Genomic DNA, 19,875 nt, shown 5'->3' on the forward strand with positions numbered 1-19,875 from the left:
ACCAACCTACTGTCACTCCTCACTCCTCACTCTCTCTCATCCCCCTCCCATATCCAATCAGGGTCAAGATCTGTCATTTCTACCTTCTTAACATCTTTTGTGAACTGCCGCTCCCGAATGGGGTCAGGAAGAATCAAGCATGAATTGAAAGATGACTGCCTGGTGATGCTGATGACTTCTGTCCTCCGTCACTGTCCCCTCTTCCCCAGGTGCAGGCCCTCCACACTTCACACCTGAGCTATTGCAATAACCTGGCTGGCTGGTCTCCCTGCCTCAATTTTCTCCTCATCCCACCCTATTCTCCATTCTGCTATAAAATGGATCTTCTTAAAATGCAAGTCTGACCATATGACTGCCCTCTCCCACCCTTAGTCAAGAAACTCCAGAGCTTCCTTTTACCTTTGGGATCAAAAAATCCTGTTTGACTTTCAAAGCCCTTTATAACCTGGCAAGCTTCTATCTTTTCAGTCTCCTTACAGCTTAGAGACACCCTACCATATGCTCTGTAACCCAGTGACAATAGTCTCCTGTCTGTTCATCAAACAACACACTCCATCTCTAGACTCCAAACATTTGCCCTGGCTGTGCCACCTGCCTGGATGTTCTCTCTCCTCATCTCTGCCTCTTGGCTTCCTTCAAATCTCAGCTAAAGGCCCATCTTCTACAAGAAGCCTTTCCCAGGCCTCCTTCACCTCATTGCCTTGAGAGGGGAGGCTCTGAGATTTCCCCTCTGCAATTTAACCTGTTTGCCCACAGCTTCCGTTAGATTGTGAATCCCTTGAGCATAGGGACTATCTTTTTTGCCTTCCCCCCCATCTCCCCAGAACTTAGCACAGTACCTGGTGCACAGTAGGTGTTTAATAAAGGCTTGCTAACTCACTGACTGGCTTCATCAAGAAAAGCTCATGTCAAACTCAACTTGGTTCCTTTTCTGCCAGTGTGACTAAATTGGTAGATCGGGGTCATGCTTTCAATACATTTTACCTTGATTTCGTTTTTTAACTTTTTTTTTCCTTTGCTTTTACATCACATTCATTTCCAGTTACATCCGTCAGCCCTCTCCTACCCATTGAGCCTTCCCAGGCTTAGACTCTTAGGAGCTGTGTGTATTACTGTGTGTAATACTCCTGCTTCAGCTTCGGCTGTGGCTGTGGCTGTGGCTGTGGCTGTGGCTGTGGCTGTATCTGTAGCAGCCTCTGGCTCCAATGGAAGCTGTTTTTAACCATCCAGCTTCTGCGGGGGTGGAAGGTACGTTGGGGAAAGCACAGGTTCTTTCAATCAGCATAAGCAAGGTGAAGGGGTTGACTGGGAAAGCACAGGTTCTTTCGATCAGCGTAAGCAAGGGAAGCAAGGTGAAGGGGCCGACAAGCTTACTCCAATCCAACATACAAACAGCACTCAGTTCAGGGGAAAAAGCCAAACTAGTCAAGGGCACTTGTTGACTAAGTGCTAAGGAGCCCATTTTTGGTTACCAACACACTGTGTGACCTTGGATGAGTCACTTAGCCTCTGTTTGCCTCAGTTTCCTCCTCTGTAAAATTGAGATAAACATCTTCCCACCAAAAAAAAATTAAAAAACCAGAAAAAAAATAAAAACAAAAAAACAAAAAAAAATTTTTTTTAATTTTAAAAAATCCTCCCGCCTCTCTAGGAGGAGCAAATGAGGCAATATTTATTACTTCAAGCGCTGCATCCTCGCTGGCTTTCTTTCTTTCTTTTTTCTTTAATTTTTCTTTCCTCTTATATTGTTGTAGTCATTGTCTATGTTGCTTTCCTGGATTATCTTCCTTCACTCTGCATCAGTTCACCGAAGTCTTCCTATGTTTCCTATGTTGTTTCTTGCAGCAGAGTCATGTGGCATCCCATTCGAGGACCACATTGTGTTGATCTGTTAGCCGATCCGTGGGCATCCATTTTATTTTCACATCTTCACTACCACAACAAGTGCTCGGTGGGGGCTTTTCTTCTGGCTTTGACAGCCCTGGGGTACTACTACCCAGAAGCAGTGTAAACTGATTCTAGCAAAGCATTTGGAAAGAGGTCGGCTGGAAAGAGACTGGACTGAATCTGTGGCTAAATGGATTTGGATCCGATAAAATACTCAGATTCTTGAATGGTTTGATGCTAAGGAGGACTTAGGTCTCTAATGAGGTGCCCCAGAGATCAGCCCTTGATCCAGCCCTGTTCAACATTTTTATCTTGGCGATCTTATCATGTCCCACAGAATCAACCATTGTCCTTCTATCAATGATTCCCCCAAATTACGTCTCTAGCCTTCATCTATTTACCCTACATCTTTAATTTCCATCTTGTCACCTGCACTGGGATGACCCACTGGGGTCTTAATATGTCCAGAACAGAACAACGCTGGACCTGAAGTCAAGAAGACACGAGTTCAAATCCAGCCTCAGACACATCCTAGCTGTGTGACCCTGGGCAAGACGCTTAACCTCTATCTTCCTTAGTTTGCTCACCTATAAAATGGGGGCAATATAGCACCCACCTCCCTGGGTTGTTGCGAGGTCCAAGTGACATCCTCTCGATAATCTTTGTAAAATGCTTTGCAAACCTAAAAGCATTGGGTAAATGTGCGCTGTGGCTATCATTCACCCAGAGGGGAGAACTCAGCCAGTGGTTTGGGCAGAAGTAGCAAAGAGAGGAACTGAGGTTGGGTATCGGGAAAAATTTCATGACCATCAGAGTTTTCTGAGGATAGAATAGAATCCCTGGAGGGGCTGGGTGCCCTCTCCCTTCCGGGGATCTCCATGGGGGAGATGGTTGAGAGGCAGCAGCGGGGGCCTTTTTCAAGTCATACTAAATGACCCCTGAGGTTGCTGCCCAGCTTGTGAGGCCTCTGGTGGGCTGAAGAGCTGGGTGCAGAGAAAGTGTTTCTGCCTCCAGACCCAGGAAAGGCTCCCAGGAGGAGAGAGTATGTCTGACAAATGTTCACAGAGCCCGAGGGAGAGAGGTACCACCAGGGTAGTTCTTTTCAGGAAGACAGAATCTACTTTAATGTAGCTGTGCAAAAAAACCCCAAATGTATGGAGTCAACAAGCACTCAGTGTGCGGGACATTGTGCCAAATGGCATCTGTACACATGCATGCATATGGCTGCACATATATGTATATACACACATGCGTGTATGCATACATGTGAACATATATGTAGGTGTGTGTACATGGAGAGGAAAGGCACCTACTATGTCCGTTGTCGGATCCCAAGTCCCAATTTCTGTTTCAGGCAATTTGGTTACTGAACGTGTAAGGCCTTTGAAAGAGTAGAGGACACCAGAAGTGCTTGGATTTCTGCCTCCGATTATTTGAATTGGCCAGGGGAAGCTGAAGGACACAGCAGGCAGCCCTGTATTCCTGCTTCCTCAAACGCCCTTATCATGAAGCTCTGAGTGTCCTAGGGATTGGTGTTGGTGTTGTGACCTGCCACCCAAGACTCGCAGCTCACACAGGCTGGGTGAGATCGTGGAAAAGACTCCGAAGGAGCAATTTCTCTCCTTGGCTCTAGCCTCAAACCCAAAATTTTCCTTTTGGGAAAGCTCTAAAACAAAGCTTAGGTATAGTTCATATCTAGATTGCCCTTAAATGTGGGTAACAGGATCCCCAAGTTCCACTCAGAAACTCCATGTACACTACAGATTTAGGGTGTGGAACAGCCTTTATTTCATGCCCCCCCCCAAAAAGCACAAGATAGCAGGGAGTCTCAAGAGCCCCAGAACAAATATAGAAATGTACAACTAGCAAACTGTCCACTTACCACTCCCATCCCTCAAGGGGAAAGGAATTTAAGGCTGTTAAACAAGCATTCTCCTCCATGGTATAAGCAGCTTACTGGCTTTGCTCTCTAAGGTGGAGGCTGGGGGCTGCGGCAGACAACTTGGGGTCTTTCCTTTTCTGGGTGCATTGATCCATCAACATTTATTGAGTGCCTTAATTATTAATTAAGCATTAAGCACTGCTTTGACTTCCTGCAGAAGGAGGTGTGTGCTTGCAGCCTGAGAGGAGACATCCTAAAAATAGACGTCCCCACCTTGGCGGCTCCCTCCTGGGCTGTCCTGAGTTCAAGAGCTACTGAGTTTGAGTATTTGGGCACTTGGCCTTCTAGAGAGAGGGAAGATTTGCTATTGCCATTAAGATTGTGAACTCTTTGAGGTCAGGGACTGTCTTGTGCCTCTTTTTGTAACCCCTGTCCTTGGCCCAGTGATTATTTAATTATATAGTATTACATAGTAATTATTAATTAGAGTAATTTGTAGTAATTCTTATTACTATATTACCTTATATGAGGTAACCTAGGTAACATGCTTCACAAACCTTAACGTGCTATGCCGGTGCTAGACATTGACATCACCATGGTCTTGGGGACAATCCCAGTCACTGGGAGCTCCTCAGACAAGTTTCTTGGAGCGCTGGCCTGTCTGTCCCCTTGGGAGGTGCGCTGGGTAGCACAATTATCACTGTCCCCATTTTGTGGAGGAGGAGACTGAGTCAGAGCCCTGGAGGGCCTAAGTAAAGGTCCAAAGTGGGATTTGCACTTGTCTCTCCCACCTAGTCCAGCACACTGTACTGTAGCTGACAGGTCCTTAGGGACCTCGTTTTACTGAGGCCGAGAAAGGAAGGGGTCTGCCCCATGGTCAGTCAGGTATTACCAACCCTGACTAGTCACTCATCTGCTTCACTAGAACATCTGGAGAACAGTTTCACGGTCAGAATTCAGCAAGCGCCTACTATGTGCCAGGCCTTAAGTGAGGCTCTGGTGATGCAAAATCACAAACAATCATGGGACTGTTGTTAGCCCCGAAAGAGCTTCTGGAAGCTGCAACCCAAGGAGGCAATGGAATGTGACAGAGGGTGTTAGAGCTAAAAGATGTGGGTTCAAATCCCACTTCTGCTGCCTACTGCCTCCCTGATTTGGGACAGATTTCTTCCTTCTCTGGGCCTCAGTTTCTCCATCTGAAGGTAAGGGGATGATCTGAATAGGAGCTTTCCAGTGAACAGGACAAGCCCGCAGGCGAGATCTATCGTTTGGAGGCACCTGAAGAAGACCTGACCTCCTGATCTGTGCCCACGTCAAGCTCTTCTGGGATGGAAAGGATGGATGGATTCCCGGCTGACTCCACGTGGTTAATGCTCTTTTTAAAGGAGGTAGTTCAGGGCAGCAGACACTGGAAAGAATGCTGTCTTTAGTTTCAGAGGAACTGGATTCAAATCCTGCCTTCGACAAAAGTTAGTTATAAACCCTTGAGCAAGCCACATCACCCCCCGTGCCTCGACTTACTCAGCTGTAAAGTAAAAGCGTCACACTAGACGGCCTCTGTGATCTTGTGCCGGCTTGTCTTGGGTGTTTCAGTTTTGAGCAGTATTGGACAACACCCCCCCACCCCTCCACCCCACCCCCTGCCTTGTAGCATACACCTGGATGGCGTGTCTGGGATCCTTGTGGACCAGAGTTGCATAGGAAGAGTGTGTCCAGATGGCCCAAGAATTCTTTCTTTTGCAGGGAAAGCTGGCTCAATTCATTTTTTAAAATGTGACCCAAAGGGTAAATGGTTGATTCCCACTCAACCCCAACTCTCCAGGCATGCTCCATTTGGGTTGCTCTATTCATGCAGGAATCCATTGGAGAAATTTTCTATCCAAGGCAGTTTGATTTCTCCCTTGAAGGTGAGAGGTTGACTTTCAGTTGACCCAAAGTCTCAAATCCCTATTGGAAGAGCCTCATATGCCTTGGAAATTCATCTGGCTCGAAGGGGTGGGGGGGAGTGAGGGGCGCTTTCTCCCTCTCTGCCCGTTTTCTCTCATCTAGGTGTCCTTAGGTGTTGTCTTCAGTGTTTAACTTAACACAGGTGTGAGCTATGAGAATTTTGAAAATTTGAATTTGTCCAGCTGTGTACTGGGGGAAGAGGAGTGTGAGTTCTAGGCACCCTCAATTATGAGAAGTGACCACTTTCACCAGATTTAATTTGGGGAATGTCTAAAAACTGGGCATTTTAGACTTTGTGGGACCCATGGCATGGAGCAGGGTGTGGGCAGGGAAGTCAGCCAAGTACTGTGCCTAACGGACAATTGCTGGGCCCCCTCCCCAAATTGAGAGCTATCCTGGATTGGGAATAGGGACCGATGTGCCGAAAGGCACCCACTTTGATTTGTGGGACACCAGCGAGGGATTAGAAGAGGAATCACCAATCAATTTGAGGGGTTCTTCCATCAACTTAATGAGATTACGGGGCACAAGGCCATTGTTTGGAGGCAGATGAAGGGCTCCTCCCAGAAAGGCTGAGAGGGTGAGTGCATCCTCTGGTACTAGATTGTTTGGTTTTTAAAGACAGAGAACCAACTGCCCATTCCGGTGGTTTGTGACTGCAAGAAGCAAGAACTAGCTCAGGCCTCTTTTTAGCCAATAAATATTTATGAAATGCTTCCTATGTACCAGGCACCGTGCTGAGCAAAAGCAGTCCTTACCTTCAAGAAGCTTACGATCTAAGGGGGAAAAACAACATAGGAAAGGAAGCTGAAAAGAGAGGGCATAAGGTGATATTGTGAAAAGAGGGGAGGGCAAAGGAGGGAGCCAAAGAAATAAAGAATGAGTAGGTGCCCTGGTGGGAGATGAGGAGATGGTAACCTTGTTCCCGTTCCTCTCCGGACAGAGGGGCAGAGGGTACGGATGAGGCGTGAGTAACCAGGCTGCTTGGATACTGCAAGAGAACAGGCAGGAGGGAAACGACATGTACTTTCTCTCTTTTCTCTCCAACACTTAGCCTTTGCCCTTTCCCGAATCCCCTTCTGAGCGGAACAGAGGCAAAGACGGGATTTAAGGGCGGGTTGGAGCAGACGCGCGCAGGGCTTCTGTACCGGCTGACGTGAAAGCTTTTTGACGTGTCCCTGTTCCCAACCTCTCCTGGGGATTTCCTGAAACCACTTGTTACTTAAAGAAAGAAGGGAGTGGAGTCCCCCACTTGATTCTGACTTAGCGCCTCACTTAGAGAGCAAAGCCAGTGAGCCGCTTGGAGAGCGCAGCTCTGTTAAGAACGGGGTTTGCTTGTTCAGCACCACCACCACCACCACCACCCCCTCCCACCACCACCCCATGCTCTGAGTCTCGAACGAGCAGGTTGGACTCGGTAACTGAGAAGGTTACTGTCAGTGAGTCAGTCGATAAATAGGTTATTTAATGCCTACTATGCACTGCTCCTCTTTGTACCCTCAGTCCTTAGCACATAGTGGGCGTTTAATAAATATTTATTGACTTTGACGAAGAGCTTGATATGCAAATAAGAAAAAGAGGGACAATTCCTGCTCTCGAGGAACTTACAATCTAACCAGAAATTCAACACACACAAGAAAGCTGAAAGGGGCCAGGAAGAGGGAAAGGAAGATTCCTTCTAGCTCAGACCCTAAAATCCTATGCTTATCACAGCCCTCTCATAGGATGGAAACTTCCCAAAGGCAAAAAGTATTTTTGGGGTTTGTTTTCATATCCCCGGTGCCTAGCACATCTTCTAATACTTAAATGGCTCTGTGTTTTTAAAAGATGTAAATCGATTGTCATAACAAAGAGACTAAAAGATTTCCCAAAAGATTTCAGTTGGCAAACACTCGACTTGCCAAGAAAAGAGATGGAAACCAAGGGCAACATAGGTTTAGAATATTGCCTGGTTTGTTCAATCTTAAGGAGAAAGATGACGGGAGGTTCTCAGCGCCAGCACCTCAGGAGAGGAGTGAGGGAAGCCGCTAAATTGGTGAGTTTAAGCTGGGTTAGCCCTGTCCTTTAAGAGTGACTTTTCTTCTGAGCCCCTTCAAATTTTACCCAAGACTAGAGATTTTAGAGGTGTGGTTGATAAGGATCCTTCAGGTTCCATAGCCCTCTCAGGGATAGACCTCCCAGCCTTCCCCCAAGCTAGGTTGTTGTGGGTGTGACCTCATTGTAATAATAATGATGATAGCTTGAATGCATAGGATGTTGACCAGATACTTCTCTTTCAGGCAGCCAGTGACAGGGGATAGAGAGCCTAGCCTGGAGTCAGGAAGAAAGATCTGAATTCAAATCTGCCCTCAGACCCTGGGCCAATCACTTAACCCTGTTTGCCTCAGTTTCCTCATCTGTAAAATGAGCTGGAGAAGGAAATAACAACCCATTCCAGCATCTCTGCCAAGAAAATCCCAAATGAGGTCATGAAGAGTCAGACACAAGTGAACTACAGCAAACTGCGAGACACTTTACAAATATTATCATATTTTCTCCTCTCAACGGCGCTGGAGGATAGGTGATATGGTTATCCCCATTTTACAGTTGAGGAAACTGAAGAAGACAAAAAGTTAAGCGACTTGCCAATAGGCACACAGTATCTGAGGCTAGATTTGAACTCCGGTCTTCCTGACTTCACTTTAATAACCAATTATTGAATCAGGACTAAGGATTTTCCCTTCCTGTTTCTTCATTCTATATCTATCAACCTCCGAAAATTAGGGCTGATAGTGAGATCGGATTTAACTTTTTCCTCAATTTTGTTCAAACCCTACCCAACTGGTTCTATTCAGGCTGGGGGGTGGGGAGGGTAGATCTTTTGTCTAGATTGCCCTGGGGTGCGAGGAAGTGGTCTGGGATTAAGAGGTGGTTCCTCACTAGAATAGGTCTGCCTCTCATTATAATATTCATTCTTTTCATTAATTGTTCACCAATCAGAGTTGACTGCCAACTATCAGGAATACCTACCCTTCCAAGGACATATAAGGATCATTAGCCGCCATCATCCTTCTTTGGTCCCTGAGAGAGGGCCAAATGACTGTCCTTTATTAATTATCTGCTAGCCACAATTCATAACAGAAATTGTGTCTCTCAAGCTTTTAATACATCACTCCTCCATGGCTCTCTGGGAGGAAGGAGAGGGATAAATAGAAAGGGAAATTCAAGCCACATAATTGGATAGCAATACATGTCTGAGGTTTGGGGGTTTTTTAGTTCTTTCTGAGGAGGCACAGGGGTTTAGCATTCTCTTAGCCAATCGGGAGTGACATTCCCTTAAGCTGACACCACCCAGCATCTCCCAGGGGCACCTTCAGGGCACCCTCGAGCCTTCCAGCCCCAGACCCTTCCAGGTCTGAAGCTTGGGTGGGAAAGGAACTATGTTCCTAAAGCAGTTTAAAACGATAGGATTTGATTTAGAGTCAGGGAATTGTCACAGCTGGGCTCAGAGGGAGGCTCCACTTTGGAGCGCCTGCATCAGCTTTCAGGTAATCAGAGCCCTCTTTTTCCCTTCTCCCCAGAGTAATCAATCACCCTGATAGCCGGGCCTATCTTCCTTTTTTTCCTATCTCTCTCCAGCACTTAGCACAGTGCTGAGCACATAGTAAGCACTTAACCAGTGCTCCTTGGCTGGGCACACAGTAGACTTAATGAATGCTCCTTGGCTGGGCACACAGTAGACACTTAATGAATGCTCCTTGGCTGGGCACACAGTAGGCACTTAATGCACGCTCCTTGACCGGACCCACAGTAGGCACTTAATGAACGCTCCTTGGCTGGGCATCCTGTAGGCGCTTGATCAATGCTCCTGCTTAGCTGTTGCATCCCCGCTGCTGCGGAGGGAGAGGCGGAGACGGAGGGCAGCGCCTCCCTCCTCGCCCCCCAGACCCTGAGGCCAAGCCCAGACCGCACTTTGCTTCGGACTTCACTTTGCTCCGGGTTTCGGACGGGTTTGAATTTTGGTTCCCCCAGGGCCTCCCTTCCTTCATAGCGCTGCCCTGCGGCCTCTGCGCCGCCTGGGGGCGCCCGAGAGCCCCCCGCTTCGCTTCCCGGCCAGGCGTCGGGGGGCGGGGCGCGGGCGACCCAGGGCGGGCGGCGATTGGCGGCGGGCGGCTGCGGGGGCGGGCCTTGGGGCGGGCTCGGGGCCCCGGTTCGGACAATGAGCAACCAGAGACGGGAGAGCGGCGCTGGGTGAGGGGCCCGGATTGAGGACGTTCCCCCTGCCGGGGTCCGGAGACTCTATGGTGGCGGGGAGGACCCGGGCTGGGCGGCTGCAGGTCGGCGGCACGCGGGCGGCGGGCGGTGGGCCCCGGCGGCCGGGGAGCGGAAGGGGCCGGGCCGGGCCGGAGGGGCGGGGGTCGGGCCGGGCGGTGGCCGGGCCGGGCCGGGCCGCGCCGCGCCGCTCTGAGCCGCGCTCTCCGCCCCACCGCCAGGCAGGACCATGGCCCTGAAGGCCGAGCCCGCGCCGCTGGACTGCATCCAGGTGACGCTCAAGTGCGAGGACGTGGAGGAGGTGCGAGTGGAGGACGACGGGGACGAGGCCCGGGGGCCCCGGGCCCAGACCCCTCCGGGCCGCTGGCCCCCGCCGGCCCGCCGCCGCCGCGCCCCGCCGCCCGCCGGGCCCCCGCCCGAGCCCGCCATCCCCATCCCCGCGGCGCTGCGGGAGCCGGTACTCAGAGGTGAGGCCGCCGGGGAGCGGGGAGGGGAGGGGGGCCCCGCCCGGGGGATGCCCGGCCCGGGCCTGAGCCCCGGCAGGGAGAAGAGCCGGGGAGGGGGCTGCCCGGAAGCAGGGGGAGGGGCTGAGCCCTCCCTGGGGTGGGGGCCGCACCGCCCCCCATCACCCGCCGCCCTTCGCCGTGATCGGAGCGGGTTCTGAGGCCCGGGGGGGGGGGCGGCGGCCCGGGGGACCCGCGGCCCCAAGCTCGTGCGAGCATCATGTGTGGATGGGCCCGGCGGGTCCGTGATAACGTGTGTCCGTGCGTTCACGTGTGTGCAGGGGGAGAGAGCAGGCCATCGGCCCAACTTTCTCCTGTCTTATGTAACTGCACGTACGTAGGCATGTGCATATGTGGGGTTCGATAGGCATTCTGAATGTATGTAATTTTATTTTGCGTTCAGTCGTGCCCTGTTCTTGGCGGAGATGCTGGAGGGATTGGCCATTTCCTTCTCCAGCTCATTTGACACATGAGGAAACTGAGGCAAACAGGGTTAAGTGACTTGCCCAGGGTCACCCAGCTAGGAAGTGTCTGAGCGAGGATTTGGACCGGCGTCTTCTTGACTCCAGTCACTGCAGCCTTACCTAGCTGCTCCCTGTATAATCCTATATATATATATATATGTACACGGCTACATGTCTGCACATCCACATACATGTGCCCGCCTGTGTTGATGTGTGTGCTGTGCATGCATGTTGCACTGTGTATCTACATACATGTGATATATGTGTTTGCATGTGCCTGCATGCACACACAGAGATGATCTACATGGTCTCTTCTCTCCCCTCACCTCCAACTCCCCTGGAGCGGCAGGTGACTCGTCCAAGAGCACCCATGGGATCCCAGAGACCTCCCAGACCTGACCCGCCTTCCTCGTTTTTATGTGTGTGTAAAACTTCGTCAGTCCACATGTGTGTTCATAGGCACAGAAACATACGGGTGCATCTAGATCAACATAGGAACACTTCTTCCATCTGTGTTGACATAGATCGTGTGTGTGTAATTGTATTACACATGTGTGTTGCACATATGTATATGTACAAACACATATGAGGCAACTGACTTGCCCAAGGTCACCCAGAGGCCGGATTGGCCTGCAATGACTTGGAGTTTGGTTATGAATGAATGAGAAGGACAAGCATTTATGAAGTGCCTACTGTATGCAGGCACGTTCCCAAGAGTTGGGGATGCATTCTCTGGCCTGGTTTCCCTTCTGATAGGGGAAGACATGCACAGGAATGTGGGATATCCAGGAAATAAATCCTCCAAGATGGTGCCAGGGAGCCGCAAAAAGGGGAGTGGAGGTTTTAATTCCAGGAAATCTGGAAAGTCTGGCTTGGTTCTTTGCGCCTAAGAATGGAAGCAAGTGAGGGTGTGCTATAGCTCCTCCCCCTTCCTTTTCTTCCCCCCCCCTTCCTCTCTTCCCCTCTTCCTCCCCCTCCCTCTTCTCCTTCCCCTCCCATTTCCCTCCTTTTCCCCTTCCCCCTCTTCTTCCCCTCCCCTCCCCTTATTTCTCCTTTTCCTCCCATTTCCTTCCTCTTTCCCTTCCCCCCTTCTCCCTCTTCCTCTCCTCCCTCTTCCTTCCTCTCTTCTTTCTTCTCCACCTCCTTCCCCTCCCCTTATTTCTCCTCCCACCTCCATTTCCTTCCTCTTTCCTTCCCCCTTCTCCTTCCTCTTCTCTCCCTTCCCTCCTTCTCTCCTCCTCCTTCTCCCCCTTTTCCCCCTCCTTCTCCTCACCTCCTCTTTTTTCCTCTACTCCTCCCCCTGCCTCTTCCTTCCCCTCCCCCTTCCTTTTACTCCTTCTTCCCCTCCCCTCTCCCTTTTCCTCTCCTTCCCCTTTCCCCCCCCTCTGGCTGTCATCTCTCCTGTCCTCCTCTCCCTGCCTCTTCTCCCCCATTCAGTCTTTCCCTCCTGCCTCTCCCTGGTGCTGCTCTCTGGGAAGGCTGAGCCCTCCCCAGAGCGGTGGAGATGGGCATCCCTGCAGAGGCTCCTGGTGCCCAGGTGCCCTGCCTTTGGTCTGTGATAAAGTAGGACTCTTTTGGCAGAGGGCATCCCTGGCTCCTGCCTCAGGTGAGCCATGAACCTCACTTGCCTGGTGCTGTGGGTGGCTGGGGGGGGCGCGGTGGCGGCGCCATACCTGCCCATTGCAGTCAGACAGTGCTCTGTTTTCCCTTGTTTTCTGGCAGCGTGGGCCAGCCAGGCTCCGTCTCCTGGAGGGCCGCAGAGGGTGGGCCACCCGAGGTGGCCGAACATCAGTGAGCTGAGCCCCAGTTCTGGGGGGACATTGCCTTGGAAAATGGGCCTTCTGGGAGGGCAGGGTCTGCTCCCTGGTCCTCGTTTCTGCCACGGTGCCCAGGTGCTTGGAGGGAGGCACCTGAGGCAGATCATTCTGTTTCCTTACCTACAAGATAGGAACAGGAGCTGACCCACAGGCTTCTCCTCCCCGGACTGTGTGATCTGAGTGGGAGAAGGGGATTGTGGGTATCCCATGCAGACAGCGCTTGTTTGGGCCTGCCGATGGCTGCTTCTTCCACCACTAAGCCATGGGTGAACTCTTGGAGTTGGCCTTTAATGTTCCCAGGCACCAGGCTGTCCTCAGGCCTAAATATTTGATGTCTTTCACCTTGGCCCTTGGGAGGGCATCTCCACCCCCCACTGCTGCTCTCTGTGACTTTCGACCGGGCACCCAGGGAAGAGAGACCTGGTCTCTAAAATGTGGGCATGGGTCTTTTGTTTTTGATAATACATTCATTTTCCAATGTACTTTCCTCCATTGGACCTTCCCTTGTGACGAATAAAAATTGAAGCAAAGCCCAAGAAAAGGTCCTCTTGTGTGGGCACCATCCTGTCCCAGTAGCCCTCCGTCTCACTTCCAAGACTTGGGCAGAGGCAGTTTTTTTTAAGTTTGTAGGGGGTCTTTGGTGAGATATTTTAAAGCCTATGGGGGCCACGTGGAAGGCCAGGGAGGGAATGAACAGATGTCATGAAAGTACGCTCCTGGATTTTGGGAGATTGGGACAGAAAGGCCGCAGGGGCTGCCGTTCGAGTCCAAAGACTCCTTCCTCTAGGCCTGGCCAGAGTTAGGGACAGGAGACAGTTGGGTGCACATTAGAGACACGTAGAACATTCAAGACACTGAGGTGGGAGATGACGTGGTCAGAATGGGGCCCCAGGGCGGGCAGTGATCCTGGTAAGGTCGTGAAGGGACAGCAGAGGGAGATTATTGAGGGGAGCTACAAGGGAAGACTGACCACGATGTGTCAGGGCCCACCTGTGTGCTTCATTGACCGGCCTGAGGACCGAAAGTGTTAGCCCTGGCATGAGGAGCAGCCAGGGGGAGCATGGACAGGGGAGGCGGGATCAAGGCAGGGATATAATAAGGCTGTTGCCATAGTCCAGACATGAGGTGACATGAGGTGACGACATGCGCCAAGCCCAGGGAGGGGGTGATACGGGAGAGACGCCATGAAGGGGAAACCTGCCGACCGACTGGAAGAATTGTGAGTAAGGGTCTGAGGGTGACACCTGGTGCGCAGCCCCCTAGGAAGTATGAAAGATGGTGGGAAAGCAGCCAGTCCTGCTTCAGTCATGTGATGGAGTTGAGAAACCTGTGAGGTGTCCGGTTCAGGACGCCCGAGAGGCAGGCGGTGATGGATGCCACATGTGGCTGAGGAAAGAGGTTAGGGCTGAGAATCATCTGCACACAGGTGATCACTGAACCTGGGGAGATGCTGAGATCCCCAAGGGGACGAGTGAGGGAGAACAGGGCCAAGGACCGAGCTCGGGGGACGTGATCTGGAGGAGGATCCCACAAAGGGGACAGAGAGGGAGGAGGAGAACTGGGGAGGTGTCCCCAGAACCCTAAGAGAAGAGTCTTCCCCAGAGGGGTCTGAGAGGTGAGGCTTGAGTGAAGGCTGGCGGCTTTGGCAATAAGGATTGTTAGTCACTTTGGAGGGAGCAGCTCCACCTGAGCACCCCACCCCACCCAGGATGAAGCTCCCCGGGGTTGGGAGGACCAGATGTGAACAGAGAGTGCTCAATGAGACAGATGTTGGCCGTTTGTGGTCTGCTGGTGTGGCAAGGGCCCATAAGGGTGACGGTGAAGAGGAAGGAGCTTCTTCAGCTGAGAGCAGCCCTCCTGCTGGGTGCCTCGTCCTGGGCCCCTCTCAAAGCCAACTCTCTTCTCTCCCTTGTCTGTTACGCCCCTCTGCCCTTCCGTAGTGGGACAACCTGAGAACACCCCCCTCCCTGGGCAGTGCCAGCCTGAGACCAGTGCCGCTGTTACCGAGGAAGCCGAGCCACTGCAGTCCTGGGAGCAAGAGTACTTGGTGGGGAACAGCCCTGGGGGCAGCGGTCGGGCCCTGTGCATGGTGTGTGGCCAGGAGCTCCCCACCCCTTCTGCCCGAAGTGCCCGGAGGCACATCCTCCGCCAGCATCCCCACACCCTGGGCCTGAGCCCCGGGGAGAAAAGCAACATCCTTGAGGCCTGGAGTGAGGGTGTGGCCTTGCTAGACTCCCTGGAGTCTCCATCGCCCCCTAACACTGGTATGTAGGAGGGGCCTAAGAGGGAGAGCTGTGGGGCAGAGCTGGGGGGAGTCAGGAGTCCTTAGGGGGCTCTTCTGTCTGCCCCAGACCCTCCTGAGACACCAGCTGAGATTGTGGTGCTTCTGGACTCTGAGGAAAAGCCTGAATCACAGTCAACTCGGAACCGGCCCCGGGGACTCCGGCCCCTACAACCTCCAGGTGAGACCCCTGAGAGAGGGAGTGGGGGCAGGCAGAGCAGGGTCTGCCACCCTGAGACAGGAGATGGGCTAATAGGCAGACACTGGTGCATCCACAGTCCCCCTTTGGGGCTTTCATAAGATTGGGCTGCTCTCTCTCGGCAGCTCCCCCAGCCATCGATGGAGGGACCAAAAAGCTGAGGAACCAGAGATGTAAGGAGCTTTCTGGGGAAGCCCCTCCCAAGAAGAAGAAGGGGAGGGGCCGAACTTCCACCAGGGCAAAGGCCATGGCCAGGTCCTCAGTCCCAAGCCCAGGTAAGGGGGAACTGAGTCTAGGTTTGGGGGTAGGATCAGGCTCTTTGGGACTGGAGAGATGGGGCCAGAGGGGAGAGATAGCGAGAGTCATGAAAGAGTCAGCTTGTCCTGCAGAAGGGAAGGCTCAGGGCATATTTGAAGGGCCCTCACCTGGAAGGAGGACTTGGGATCACCAGCACCTTGGGAGCAGGGATGCTTTGGCGGTTGTCATCTTCAGTCTGTATGAGTGGAGAGAAGGGGACATATATGGGAGGTGCTTTGAAGGTAAAGTGACAGGCTTTGACAAACCGTTTGGATATGGGGCCTAAGTGCGAGTGAGCCCAGGGTAAGAGCTTGTTAGGGTGGGGAGGGGGATGATAGAGCCCGTTTGGGACATGTTGAGTCTATGATGCCTGTAGACCATCCAGTTTGAGATGCCTAGAAGGCATTCCGTGATAGTGAAGACAGAGGTCAAGGTTGGATGGATAGAGATGAGAACCATAGAGGAAGACATCTGAGCAAGGTCAGTCCTGGAGAGATGGCCTGCAGGTTTTCAGTACAATAAGAAACAAGGTTCTCAGCTGAGAGGGAGCTGTGGGAGAGGGGCCGTGGGGACCGGTACTGGGGGTCAGTTGGTGTGGTTTAGGAAAAGGATTGCCTTGCGGCAGTGAGGCCCAGTTCAGATGACCTAACGTAGCCTGGCAGTGAACCCAGTCAGCAGGGGTCTGTGAGTCTCCAGCTTCCTTCAGCAGCAAGGGGTGGGAGTGATTCACAGAACTTGAGAGAAGGCATAGCGTTGAACTGGTTCACCAAGGGGTCAGGTTAGGGAAGGGAGGAAGGAGTGGTTTGGGCAGGAGCTGGGGGATGACAGCCTTGGCCTTGTTGAGGACAAAGAACAGGCTTAGGGCTTGTAAGTTAGTGGGAAAAATTAGAATGATAAAGGCTGATAATGGTGGGAAATCACCTGAGTAAGATTAAGTGGGGAATGCCAGATTGTGGAGGAAGAGGACCTAAGGCAGCTGAAATCATAGAGCGTAGTATGTAAGCTGCCAGGGATGCAATGGAGTAGGAAGACCTGAGTTCAAATCCTGCCTGGGACACTAACAGGGTGACCCTGGTCAAGTCACTTAACCACTGTCTGCCCCAATTTGGGAAAACGATAGCACCTCCTGCCAGGATTGTTGTAACATTAAGATGAGATCATCTTTGTAAGGCACTTTGCAAACCCAAAGCACTAGATAGATGCTAGCAATGATGGTGATGGTGATGATGGTGGTGGTGGTCATGGTGGTGGTGGTGGTGGTCATGGTGATGGTGGTGATGGTGGTGGTGGTGGTGGTGATGGTGGTAGTGGTGATGATGGTGGTGGTGGTGGTGGTGGTGGTGGTGGTGGTGATGTGGTGTACTGGTTAATGGTGGTGGTGGTGGTGATGGTGGTGGTGGTCGTGGTGGTGGTCGTGGTGATGTGGTGGTGTACTGGTTAATGGTGGTGGTGATGTGGTGGTGGTGGTGGTGGTGGTGGTGGTGGTGGTGGTGGTGGTGGTGGTGGTGGTGGTGGTGATGTGGTGGTGATGTGGTGGTGATGTGGTGGTGGTGGTAATGATACAATGATAGTGGTGATGGTGATGATGATGATGTTACCGCCAGAGCTCGGACCTTAGGAACCAGCCCGCCCGGCCTCTTCAGTGTCCAGACGTAAGGAAAGCGACTGCCATGTTGTTCTCTGTCCCTCCGCAGCGTTCCTCCCCCTCCCACACGTCACCTTAGAGCCCTTCTCGGCCCCCACTGAAGTCCGACACTTCACAGATGGCAGCTTCCCACCAGGCTTCGTCCTCCAGCTCTTCTCTCATAGCCAGCTGAAAGCCTCACAGGAAAGGGCCTCATCAAAGGAAGGAGAGCCGGCCGAGGGGAGCCCCAAGCGGCCTCCAAGTCCCTCCCCAGGTGAGCTGTTGGGCAAGCCTTTCAGTCTCTGGAGGCAGGAGAAGGGCCCTGGAAGGCAGGCCTGCCTCCCTCTCTGTCCCCCCTCCCCCCAGGGCTCTTTCTTAGCTCCACAGCAGAGTGGGCATCCTTGCAGAGGAAGGCTGTAGCCCCTCATAGCCCTGACAGCCTGGTCTGGTCTCAGAATCAAAGCTCAGGTTCCCTTCTAGGAAAGCTGGATGTCTGGATTCTGGAGGATCCCGCATCCAACACAGGCCCGTAGCAAGTCCTTGTTAAGTGCTTATTGAACCTCCCTAATCCCCTGTGATGAAGGATGGGACTGTCACAGACCTTTCTCTTTGGCGACCCTCTTGCCCTTTGGAATTTCCCTGGGATCAGGCACCAAGTGAGTAGGTGGGCTCCCAGAGAGGAGGCATTCTGGCGGTCATCACCCTCCAAAGGAAGTGAGAGACCGCAACCCCAGAGCATATGAGGGAGCCGTAGGCTTCTGGGCCAAGGCACTTGGGAAAGTCCCTCTGTGCGCTGGCCTGCTCTGACTCCAGCAGGAGCACCACAGTTTAGCAAGGGAAGACAATGATGAACCAGGAGTGTCCAGAAGAAGGATGCCAGGATCGGGAAGGGCCTTTGTTCCATAATATGTGAGGATCAGATAAAGTCTGGAGAAGAAGTCTTCCCTGGAGGAGGGAGCCCCCAAAGATAACCGGGTCCTGGCCATTCCTCTGACAAGGTCCAGGGGCTCTCATGAGCTGCAGAGTGCCCAGGCCAACGTAGCAACCAAATCCTAATGTGATCTTAGAGTGTGTTGAGTGGTGTGGTTGCATGGTGTCCAGGAACAGGGGGATGATGGTGCCACTGCATCTTGCCCTGGTCAGGCCCCACACACCTGGAGTCCTGCTCAGTTCTGAAGCCACATTTTAGGAAGGCTGTTCATCAGCTGGGGAGTTTTCAGAGCAGGGTAGCAAGTTGGTGGAGGCCTTCCTGCCACGTGGGGCCTCTGGGTTGGGGTTGGGAAGTCCAATGAAGGGCAGAACCAGGAGCAACAGATTAGGCCTGGCTAGAGGAGAAATGTTCTAGCCAGGAGAGCCATCTCTAGGTGGTGGGTTCTCCCTCCTCTGAAGGACCATGAGTTGGAGACGTTAGAGGAGGGGCCATTTGGTGGTTCCAGGAGGTCCCTGTCCTTCCTCCCATGATCCTCGTTGGCTCCCAACGAGCATCTGAGGGATAGGACTGAATTCTGGAGTCCACATCAAGGGCCTTTCTGGCCATCCTTGAGAGAGGGAGCGAGGCCAGGAGCATTCACGGGCCTCAGTGGTCAAGTCCGGCTTCTGCATTTTACAGATGAGGAGCCTGAGGCCCAGAGACATGAAGGCACTCGCCACTCACACAGGTAGTAGTGGCAGAGACTGTATGTGTCACTGTTGGCGTGGCTGCCTCCTGCCTCTCGGCTCTAATGCTTCTCTCTTCATCCCTCCCCAGCTCCCTCTGCGGGGCTCCGAGGGACACTGGACCTGCAGGTGATCCGTGTGCGCCTGGAGGAGCCCCCCACAGTCAGCCTGCTTCAGGATTGGTCCAAGCTGCCCCAGGGACCCCGGGCGGCAGTGGGGGCCGGTGACCCCCCAGGTTGGCAGGCCGTGCTGGCGGAGTCTGGTGTGGCCGCTCAGGAACAGCCAGAGGCCGGGAATGGGGTGTGAGGGCTGCTGCGGGGGAGGGGGACCTCACTGCACCTCCCCAACCCCCCTTCCCCTGCAGACCAGCCCATCTGTCGATGGAGCCAAGCACTTGAGCAGGGGGGAGAGTCCGCTTCTGCTCCCACTGGACGCTGCTAAGGGTCTGGGGTCCGGGTCACCACTGGGCTGCCGGGCCGCTGCCGTCCTTGCACTAGGGTTCAGTGTTGATGGAGACCCACTGTGTTTGCCCTTCCTCGTTCCTGCTTCACCGCTTCCTGCCGGCACAGTGCCTTACATAGGAGGTGGTCACAAGGGGGGACCCACTGGAGCCCTCTACTACCTCGGGGGAGTCTCCTCTCCCCCCACCTCCTCCTGGCCCTCCTCATAGGAGTTCCGTCACCTCTTTCCCCTCCCCCCCGCAGCAGAGCAGGGGGAGCCCTGGGGTGGGGAGGGGAACGTAGCTCTGGATACTCCAAGCTCTGCCCGCTTTTCACCCTGCCTACCAGCCCCCGCCTCTCCCAGTTCTTTCCCTTTGTACATACCCCTTTGTTGACAATAAATTATTATTTTTTATGAAGTGAGCTTTCAGGAGTCATTGTGAACGGGCACCTGGAGGTGAGCAAGGAAGGGGCCTCTGAGGTCACTGGAGCCAGGGTGAGGTTCACCTGTAACATTCCCAGCCCCTACAGGCAGCCCTCACTTTTAAACTCGTCCTTACCACGAGCCTAAATCTGCTGCTCCCAGGTTTTCACCATTTGTCCCTGGTCCTGCCCTTTGAGGCCAAG

General features: G+C 53.0%; 1 protein-coding gene across 1 annotated transcript; it reads left to right on the forward strand.

Moving 5' to 3' along the window:
• Window positions 1–9,952: 9,952 nt before the first annotated feature.
• SPINDOC (spindlin interactor and repressor of chromatin binding) lies at window positions 9,953–19,667 on the forward strand. Its single transcript, XM_036765294.1, has 9 exons — window positions 9,953–10,032; window positions 10,189–10,624; window positions 12,413–12,540; window positions 12,657–12,826; window positions 14,643–15,015; window positions 15,103–15,213; window positions 15,357–15,506; window positions 17,223–17,426; window positions 18,900–19,667. The coding sequence occupies exons 2-9, from the start codon at window positions 10,197–10,199 to the stop codon at window positions 19,112–19,114; spliced, it is 1,779 nt and encodes a 592-aa protein (XP_036621189.1). The 5' UTR covers window positions 9,953–10,032; window positions 10,189–10,196; the 3' UTR covers window positions 19,115–19,667.
• Window positions 19,668–19,875: the final 208 nt, after the last annotated feature.

This window comes from Trichosurus vulpecula, chromosome 6 (assembly GCF_011100635.1).
Source record: "Trichosurus vulpecula isolate mTriVul1 chromosome 6, mTriVul1.pri, whole genome shotgun sequence".
In the NCBI taxonomy this organism is placed as follows: Eukaryota; Metazoa; Chordata; class Mammalia; order Diprotodontia; family Phalangeridae; genus Trichosurus; species Trichosurus vulpecula.